Here is a 10,345-nt window from a genome sequence, read left to right on the forward strand (position 1 = left end):
ACAAATTAGATGTCTTTAAAGCCAAAAATACAGAGTCACGAAAAAGTCCATTTCAACAAAAGCCAGTTTATTGATTGATTAACATCAGTGGTTATAATTCACCAGAAGAAAACTGTAAAGAAGAGTATCAGAGTATAACCATCATTTGGTGAAATGTTGTTAAAACAGTTAATCTTCTTTGGTTTATGTAAGCAGTGATAGTACAAACATTCATCAATGATATTAAGAATCTATTTGTTGTTGTTTACACTGAATGCACCTCAGCCTGATAAAATGTAAAAATAATACACAAAAAGCTAATACACCCAGCTGATATCTCTACCTCTACTGCCCCTATTGCCCTGGCTGCTCTTTGTGTTTGTGAGGCAGTTGGTTTTATCTGAACATTTCCCGCACACCCAGCAGTAAGGCAGGAAATATTGGAAATGCAACTGCTGCACCAACAAGAACTCCAATCAAGGCAGTCACTGCAATGCCTTTACCTAAGAACCAAAGCCCCTCCCATACCCTGTCTTTAGCCCTCTGTCTGATCACTGATGGATCAACGCCTGAGTGTGTCAAGCGCGTCTCTACTTCTAATATTTTTTTGTACACCTCTTGAAGCATCTCATTGGTGTAGCAGGTTCCTCTGTTTGCCAGAAATATGTCATCAATTGTTTGAAGCAGCTGCTGAACCTGGAACTTATTACTCCTGTACTCTTCCTGACTGTCATTTTTCCAGTATTTGTTATCGATGACGTGACATCGATGGCCGCACTTCCCCACTATCTCTTTCAATTTTTCATTCTTTTGGAGAAAATCTTTAATTTTCTCTCCTTCGGAGAGCTGGTCTCCATGTGTGAAGACCACAGCAGCATATTTAAAAGCCTCCTCAGAAAAAAATTCCAATATTTTCTCAACGACGGCGTTCTCGTGCTCTGTGAACTTCTCTACTTTCAGCAGAATGAGGAAGGCATGAGGCCCAGGAGCACACTCTGTGATACATCTCAGGATTTCTGCTTTCAGCTCTTCTTCTGCTCTGTCTGTGTCAAAGAGACCAGGAGTGTCGATCAAAGTGATTCTCCTGTTGTGGACATATCTGGTTGCTGATTGACAATCTTTTGTTCCAGAATTGACGTTATGGTAGACCTTGAACACCTCCTCTCCACAGATGGTGTTGACCAGGCTACTCTTTCCAGCTCCAGTTTTTCCCAAGATGGCAATTCTCCTTGACTCTAAATGACAAAAAATATCCATCAACAGAATAAAAAATGTTTTTCATACATGAACACGCAAACAAGAACCCTCGGAGCAATGGCTACCATCTGACCGATGGACTGGGCCATCAATCAAACAAACAAGATGGAACCGCCTGCATTAAGAAGACGAGGCTTCGGAACAACAGCAGGTTTCAATAAACGTTTCTGGACACTTTAGTTGTTCTCAGCATGCACGCCTTTATTTTACATTTCAAAATAAAAGTAGCAGAATATATGATACACTTGTTTTGACTTCTGTTTCATGAGTTCTGTGAGGTGAGAACTCACATTGCAGAAAAAGAAAGGTGATTTGGTTTGTTACAGGGAAGAATACAGACACACTAAAGCAGGTTTGCATCGACTTTTATCCACTAGTTTATATTCATTAATGTTGACGACAGATAAAAAACCTCAGATTACTCTGCCAGCTACATGGAAAGGGATGTTTCTGCTGCCTCTGCAGCATGTTGGTTTTTCATCAGCTTCCAAATGAACAGCACGCCTAATGCCGCTCCAACGAATGCCCATGGTTTCCTTTTTAGACTGTTCATCAGATGCTTGAAGATGCTGAAAACAGATGCTGATGATGGTTTAATGCGCTCGTCTTGTTGTGCCTGCCATTCAGTCAGCATCTTCGTGGTGTAGCAGCCTCCTTTGTTTTTCACTATCATTTCGTCTATGGCGTCGAGCAGCTTTGCCACCTGGTATTGGTTGGTCCGGTATTCGTCCTGCTGCCTGTTTTTCCAGTATTTATTATCAACAACACAGCACCGACCGCTGCACTTCTTTATCAGCTCTCTCAGGTCGTCACTCTGATCGACAAACTCCTCAATCTTCATTCCTTCGGTCAGCTGGTCACCGTGAGTGAAGACAACAGTAGCATATTTTAATATGTCCTCTGAGAAATACTGACATATTTGGGTGATGACGGCCTTCTCCTGCTCTGTCATTTTTTCCACTTTGAGCACGATAAGAAAAGCATGAGGCCCAGGAGCGCACTCTGAGATACACCCCAGTATCTCAGACTTCAGTTCCTCCCCAGACCGGTCGCGACTAATGAGACCAGGAGTGTCGACCAAAGTGACGTGTCTTCCATTGACAGATCCAGACTTTGCTTGGCAAATGCTCTTTTCAAAATCAGAAAAGCTGAATACGTTTGTTCCAAGTATGCTGTTAGCAAGGCTGCTCTTCCCAACTCCAGTTTTTCCAAGCAGGACAATCCTCAATGTGTTTGGCACTGGGGGAAAACAATAACTGAATCAGTACCGTCTTCTAAAGTGTCTAAAAATGATTCTTTTGGCTGTGATGTGTTGGAAATATTAGTTCCTAGAGTTTGCCAATAGCGCTCAAGTCTTTAACAATTAGTGAGTGTCAAGCACACTACCACTACCGCCGGAGCTTATAATTAAACCAACGCAAGAAAGAAAAATGATGGCTGCTAAGAGTCCTGCTGGCTGGTGGATGTAGAAGTTAGCAGCTAATTTGTCAGCAGTGTTGGCCTCATCCTTTCTGAATAATCCCACAGAGAAACGACAGGATGCATCGACCTGTTCCTCCCATCGGAGCCGACTTACAGCAACAATAAAACATTTTTGGTATGATCAGGCTCTGGATTTGCTAAGAAGCATACGCAGTGTAGAAGCTTTGAGCCTCACCCATCCTGAACAAGCATTTACAGGATGCCATGTGGCCCCTCACTTCTCAGTTTTGTGGAACTTGAACATCAAGCTCACTCTTTAAAAATGATGGAGTAAAGGATCAGTAAATTACTCTAACAATAACACATAACCTATCTGCTGTGTTGCTGCTATTTCCTGGAGCGGTCTGATAAAAGGGAGGAGGTTCTGTCTCCATGGAAGGAAACACTGGACAACGAAATGTGTTTGACATGAACTTTTCTCATTCCTTTAAATTAAGACAAAAAAAAGGACCCTTTCAGTAAACAGTAGAGTTCACATTCATGATTTTTATTCCTCAAAACAATGCGCTAATAAAATGATGCAACTCCTTTAAGAATATTCAAGAGTGGACAGAGTTAAATTCATCTTAATTAAGATAACTTGGACTGATGGAAACAGGTTGGACGCTGGCTGCTGATGATCATTAAAAACAATTCAAAAGGATAACAGTAATACTTTTTTGCATTTTGTTAGTTTTTTTTATGTTATTTTTGTCATCTATGTGTCTTAATGTTTTTTACTTTTCTGTACTCTGTTCTCTTTAAATCTATTTTTATGTGACGCTGGTAAAACCAGTGAGACCAGCAGGATTTCCATCCCATTTCTTATTTAATGTAGAAATCTTACAGCCCTTCAGCGTGACTGTAAAGTTTATACTGTTTAAATCTAGGTGGAGGAGAGACAGTGACATTAACAGATAACTCATCTGCTGTGCTCCCACTAAGATAACACCAGGAAATACCAGGAAAACAGGAAGGGTGGTTTGAAAATGAAGGGGGTTCTGTCTCCATGTAAGGAAACACAAATGTGCTTCATACTTTTCTCATTCATTTCAATAAAGCTAAAAGACAGGAAAAGAAAAGGACCCTGTAAGTCACAACTGAAAGTTTAAAAAGTAAAGTTTATACTTTTATAAAACTTTTAAAGTCAATAAGCACTTTAATAAAACGACACAGCTCTTTTAGGAATATTTAATACACAAGCAGAGAGTTAAATTCATGTTAATTAAGATAACTTATTGTCTGATCTAAAAGTGACGCACTTTCCCTCCTCTGTGCTGCAGAGGGGTTGAAGTTAACGGTTAATAGCTGGCTGCAGTCAGCGCCCCTCCCTGTGAGGAAAACACTTTGAAGGTCAAGTCGCTAAGAACTCACCAACTTTCCAAAACTTTCACATTTTAGTAAATTTAACTCACCTTCCATGATGAGAGAGAGTCGACTGTTTTGTAAAGTTTAGTTGGTCTTCAGGCTGTTCTTTCTTTGTCTCTCTGCTGCTCTGCCTTTAAGTCTCTGTGTGACTCAGCTGGCTCAGCTGCAGCACCAATCAGGAGAAACTGGGCAGGCTTTTACAAAGTGGACATGAGCAACTGCAGTTGGAGTCATATCTTCTGACAGACCAAGATAATTCATATTGTGTTCACGTTGAATTCTTGTTGATTTTGTAGAACATATATGTTAAAATGCTTCCTCATTATTTTCAAGGACTACTAAATCAACATTTAATGGAAACACACTTCAACACCTAATGAACAGTGATTATTAATACAAACACAGTGAAATAAAAAAACAAACAAACAGCAAACAGAACAGCATTCTGTTTAAATAAACTATAAGTGTTGTACTAGGCTGTGTATGTTCATCTGCTAACTGAAATAAATCAAAAATCCAACAAACGTGAGCACAGAAAAGAGATAAATAAAATTTATGTCCATATTTATTAACATTTTGACAGATACAATATCACATAATAATTAATGATTAACATTTGTAAGATCTGATGAATATTTGTTAAAATTTTCTCTGCTATATATTAATGGAAACCTTACATGTCATGCTAAATGTGTACTGCATTAAAGCATTCATAAAATGCTCAATTCGAAATTTGACAGCAGATAAATATTAAGGGGAACAAAGAAAAATAGTTCAGTTTTATTATGAAATTGTGCGTTGTTCTGCTCGCATATTGCATTTGCTCATTTCCTCTACAACAACATCTAAAAGCAACTTCTGATGTGTGCCGTCGCTATCGCTGTTGCCATTGAGTCACTTCCTTCAGCAAGCCCCTCTGCTGCAGCTACCGTGCCCTCTGCCGCAGCCGCCGCCATTTCTGCAGCATCTGCCACTCCATCCACATCAATGGCTGCCCCGAGTGTTTGTCCGACCGCAGACGTCGTGGCCTCTTCTGCAAACTGCTCCACTGCTCTTCTTCCCATCGCTGCTGTCTCTGCTCCCACCGTTGCTCCCTGTGTCTCGCCTTCTTCTGGGCCTGCAGCTTCCTCCGATGCTGCATCATTCCCTCCAATTATTCTTAATAATGAGACTACGCTGACTGCCATTTTGGCCATTTCTGCTCCCTTCACCACCGCCGCCAGTGCTGCTGCTGCTTGTCCATCTGCGGCTTCTTAGTGTGGACTTGTTTCTGCTCCCGGTCTCTCTTTGGCTGCTGCTTGTCTAATTGTGTTCACACCTTTTACAGTACCAATTAAAACTGCAGCATCTGATCCAAGCAGAGCCCCCATTATCAGCACTTTTCCTATGATCTGTCCGAATTTGGCAACATTCTACTTATAGACAGCAACTTTAGTTTGCTCCCTGCTTTATTTCAGAAAAACATTTCCTTTTTGCCTCATCGGTTTTTCCTCTTCTTGGATTTCCGTCTCCACTGCTTGTAGAAGCTCATTTGTGTACCCCCTTTGTTGTTGTGTGTAACTATCTTCTCAATGGTGCTGAGCAGCTCTTCCACCTGTAGCTGGTTGTTCCTGTCCTCATCCTGTTGGTCTCTGTTCCAGTATTTGTTATCAATGACATGGCAACGACCGCCGCAATTTTTCACGAGATCAATCAGACCTTCGCTCTGACCAACAAACACCTGGATCTTCATTCCCTCCGGCAGCTGATCACCGTAAGTGAAGATAACTGAAACATATCTGAAGGCCTCCTCGGAAAAATACTGGCACATTCTGGAGATCATGTTCCTCTCACGATCTGTGACCACGTTGAGTACGAGGATAAAAGCGTGAGGCCCAGGAGCACTCTCTATAACACACTGAAGTAACTTAATGTCGTCCTCTGACGTCCCGGTGTCAAAGAATCCTGGCATGTTAATCAAAGTTACATTTCTTCCCTTGACAAGTTTCGACTTTGCCTGAGATATACTTTTCTCAGAGACGGGCCATTGTTTTATCTTAAACACTGTTTCTCCAAATACGGTGTTGCCTCGGCTGCTTTTCCCAACTCCAGGTTTCCTGAGGGGAACAATCCTCCTTGTTGGTGGCACTAGAAAAGGACAATGTCTCAGGTGAACTTTATTTCTGTACATTTTGTCACTTTCTCTTTTCTTTCACATATTCAGGACAAAGTAGTCCACTGTACACACACACACACACACACCATCTGTGCTTTGTGATCTCAAACTAGACTTTGGTCAAATGAAGTTCGTCCATCTTAAGAGTGAACATATTCCAAATTAATGTATATTTTTTACTAGTGATCTGGTCTCTACTCTCTGTGGAGTCTCGAAATAACTATTTATTAAGTTGTAACTAAATAATAGGCAGTTGCTTTGAGGAGATCTTCAGCTAGCTGTCTGGTCTTGTCTCATGAAGGTTAGCGTTAGCCATGTAGCTAAGGGATGGATGTTTAATTTGCCTTTCTGTTGAAACTAATTCATACACTACAGGTCTTCTCGGATCAGCCCACAATGTCAGTAGTAAGCAAATAACACAAAGTCTGAGCCACTCATTCCTTATTTATTGGTTACAAAAGAAAAAAAGCTTAATTTGCAAAAATTACACTTTTTTTTAACAATAGATAACAAAATAATATAAAACTATTTTTTGTTGGGTTGAGTATTCTCCATCAGAAACCAAACGTTATTTATATATACATTTAGATAGATAAATAAATTTATGCCTAATGAAAACAGATAAAATATATATTTTTTAAGAATTTTGACTTTCATCGACATTCTCCAGTGTGTTTGACTTCATTGGCTTTGAACGGGTCATTTTGTTCTTTCACCGTCTACCTAACATCAGTCCCTTTAGAGGTTAAATCACTATCACGGCAGATATCTGGAAATATACAAGCATGTACTCTGCAAATATATACATACAAACATAATTCTAATTAGCCTTTTCTTTTTTGGGCTTTCCTTGTATGAAAGGATCTTTAACACTAGCATTTTAAAATTATGCAGCAAAAGATACGAGTAATGTCTTGTTTGGCAGAAATTCAAAATCAGTTACACACGAAGTCGCTCAAGCTCAGCATTTAACTCCTCCTTCATTCGTTCTTCTTCTCAGACACTAACAAATACTAATCTGGCTGTGTAGGCCAGGTCGGCGAGGTAAAACAGAAAGTTGAGGCCAGTGAATACAGATACGGTAATCAGGTTTGGCGAATTCCCGCTCCTGTTGTAATTGTAGTTTTTATCAAACTGAAACACAGGCCAGATGATGGTAGCTGTCAAGTACATTATAACTGCCAGGAGCGCGTATGCTGATAGGAATTTGGAGAACGGGATGGGAAGACAGCCTGTGCACTCTCCCACACATAACACGACCACAGCCATGGAGAGGATGAAGCAGATGCAATACACAGCCATGCACCACTCTAGTGCCGGATGCCTGTCATAGGACACAGGTTGGCTGACCAGGACGAAGATGATACAGGCCACAAAGGTCTGGCAGACCTTCAACAAGCCCGGAGCTGTAGCCATGTAACCTGCCACCTCTCCTGGCCTCGCTTTGGTCAGTTTCACCTCCACCATGTAGGCCACAGTCGCAAAGCAGGAAAAAACTGTGGCGGCAATACAATGATCGCGAACCGTACTCGACCCGTTCAGGCCCTGGCGGAAAAAGACCGGGAAAATGACCGAGGCAGAGAGGCAAAGGAGGGTGGCATAGCAGGCAACGGTGATGGGGAAGTTGTTCCAGGATACTGGTACACGGGCCTGGAGACCCAGCTGCTCCACCAACAGGACCAGGAGGGTGCAGGCGAAGCTGAAGGCCCAGCAGAAGATGCACCAGTCTACCACGCCTACATTTAGCCAGACTATGCGCCCGGCAACGCTGAAAGCCACACACGTGAACAACACGGCGGCTACGCGCACCCATAGAAGCTGGGAAGTGGGAAACACAATCAACGGCATGATGGGATGTTACAGTCAGCAGTCAAGAGTCGAAAGCGGCTTCTCTAGTCCAGTGAGGTCTCCGTTAAGGGCCTCTTTAAAACGGAATCGGAGATCCTGGGTTTGCAGCTTTTTGTCTCTGTAAATGATTAAAAACAAGAGATTCATCAGGAGCAATAGATACAAAGCATATAGAACATTTTGATGCAAAAAATGTAAGTCATCTGACGTGTCTGGGCTCAAACTGCGAGATTCAGTCTCAGTTGATTGTTCAAGCTGTAACCTGTGCCAGCATGTGAACAGGAAGTCTATGACTATGATTGACTATGTGAGACTTGGAAAGTCCCCCAGTCCACTGCGGAAAAAACAGAACATTTTTAATCCCAGGCTGTGTCAGAAAGTTTGATATTGATGCCCCCCCGTGTCCTAACCATGACTGTCTTTCATTCAGGTTAGATCAGTTTGTTTAGATGGCCAAAAAGAAGAAATTGTTTCTCGTCTTTGAAAGCTTTAAAATTTACAGAGGTTGCCATGAGTCATTGTTCTCCACAACTCTTTTTCAAAAGATGTGCACAGCTAATAAATTGGAGATGATGATAAATACATACAGCAAATATGAATCTGCATTATAAAATAGATTCAAAGGTAAACATTTGATGTTCAGTTTCTGAAATCCTTCAATTATAAAATGCAACTTGGTCCTTCCAAGTTCAATACTGACCTGAAACAGACCTGAGGCCTGGCTTTTTAATTCAGTGATAAACAGAGACAGTTTTTACTGGAGACTTTTAAAAATTAAAACAAAGCAATATTCTCATCATTTTCCCCGTTTAAACCTCGTCCTCTCATATAGTGCACAGCGATGACTGCAAAGTGCATTTCCTGTGAACGCAGTGTTTTAAGAGCACAGCCAATCAGAATTCACCTAAGCAAGGAAATGCATCTTTTGCTGCCAAGATTGTTTGATATAATAAAAATATAATAAAACAAAACATGGTTTCAAATTTCATTTCTGATGACATGAAGCTTTTCACTGAACCAAGAAAAGCGATTGTTTCTGCTCTGCATCAGGGATAAGGATCAGTGCAGTTTATATTCAATCATTACGTAAAACATCCTCTCTTACATCTAACTTCATTAGCTTCTAACCACATTGCCATATTTCCTGTTTTGCGTAGCTGATGGGAACAAAGGAAGCAACTAATGGCCCATCTTCTGAAGCAAGCAGCACAAACCATCGAAACGAGTCAGAAGTGCAGCGGTTTTCAGGCTGAGATTTCAGTACCTATTAGAATCGAGCTTTAAATCCATCGGATCTGTCCTAAAATTGCTGTTTTAACATACAGGTCATGCCAGGTCATCCAGTGTTGTTGCTGACAAAGATACTGGGTCATATATGTGCCGTACGTAAGCAACTCAGAAGTTTAGTAGTGAAATACATGTGGTTGTGTGGTGTTAGTGGTCTGATGGCTTTGTTACTGACAGGAAACCAAGTTCTGGTTTGATAGAGCCCAGCCCAAACATGCCATGCATACTTAAGCTGTGAGTTTTAAAACAAACGCTCCTAAGAGCAGCTGTTAAATTTGTGCAAAAGCTTCAAACTTGGAGCTGATCATTTGAAATCTCTGCATATCCATAAAGTTTCCTAAAAATAACAATAACCATTCGTTTTTAATCCTGCTGTACTACAAAACAAAGGCTGTGAAACAGATGGAAAAGCATTGGGAAGAAATTAGGAGAGTTGCATTAAAGTCTCTATAAAAACACCCACATTAAAAACTGAAGTGAGGAAGAGGCTTTCTCTCCCCAAATAGCGCGCATACCGCGCCCAGCCCCGTGCCAAAATTACTCTCAGATCAAGACACATCAACTCACATGAAGATAAAAAAGAGAGTATACAGATTGATCTTACCAGTTTTTTGGCCAGGTGTTATCGTTCATTTTTCTTTGCTGTAGGATTAAAGTATTTGAGCGCCTGTATCTGGCGTCTCATCCCCCTCGTTTCCTCCGCCGCTGCCTCTGAGCTCAGACTCCAACGCCGCGCACTGGCCATATTTGGTAAAGTGTTGAATCCTTCCACGTGTTGAAACAAACATACAGTGGCCTCACTGAGGTCACTGTAATTCCTCTTCTCAACTGCATCTCAAATTTAGTTAGGCAATAAATAAATAAATGAATAGAAAAATAAAAAATAAAAAAAACACACAAAAAAAAACAAAAACAAAAACAAGAAAGCTCCCACTTTTCCCCAATTAGAGATGCAGAATTATCGATAAAAATATTTTTTTTTTTCTGAAC

At 40.9% G+C, this 10,345-nt stretch overlaps 2 protein-coding genes across 2 annotated transcripts; both read right to left on the bottom strand.

Moving 5' to 3' along the window:
- Window positions 1-46: 46 nt before the first annotated feature.
- LOC115059262 (GTPase IMAP family member 8-like) lies at window positions 47-4,228 on the bottom strand. The gene is made up of 4 exons (XM_029526924.1): window positions 4,113-4,228; window positions 1,671-2,475; window positions 1,302-1,351; window positions 47-1,214 (listed from the first exon to the last, which is right to left on the bottom strand). The coding sequence occupies exons 1-4, from the start codon at window positions 4,117-4,119 to the stop codon at window positions 376-378; spliced, it is 1,701 nt and encodes a 566-aa protein (XP_029382784.1). The 5' UTR covers window positions 4,120-4,228; the 3' UTR covers window positions 47-375.
- A 2,416-nt stretch (window positions 4,229-6,644) lies between these two features.
- Window positions 6,645-10,092, bottom strand: LOC115058942 (myeloid-associated differentiation marker homolog). The gene is made up of 2 exons (XM_029526508.1): window positions 9,960-10,092; window positions 6,645-8,186 (listed from the first exon to the last, which is right to left on the bottom strand). Exon 2 carries the CDS (start codon window positions 8,066-8,068, stop codon window positions 7,217-7,219), a length of 852 nt encoding a protein of 283 aa, XP_029382368.1. The 5' UTR covers window positions 8,069-8,186; window positions 9,960-10,092; the 3' UTR covers window positions 6,645-7,216.
- Between the last annotated feature and the right edge of the window lie 253 nt (window positions 10,093-10,345).

The sequence above is a fragment of the Echeneis naucrates genome, chromosome 18 (assembly GCF_900963305.1).
Source record: "Echeneis naucrates chromosome 18, fEcheNa1.1, whole genome shotgun sequence".
In the NCBI taxonomy this organism is placed as follows: Eukaryota; Metazoa; Chordata; class Actinopteri; order Carangiformes; family Echeneidae; genus Echeneis; species Echeneis naucrates.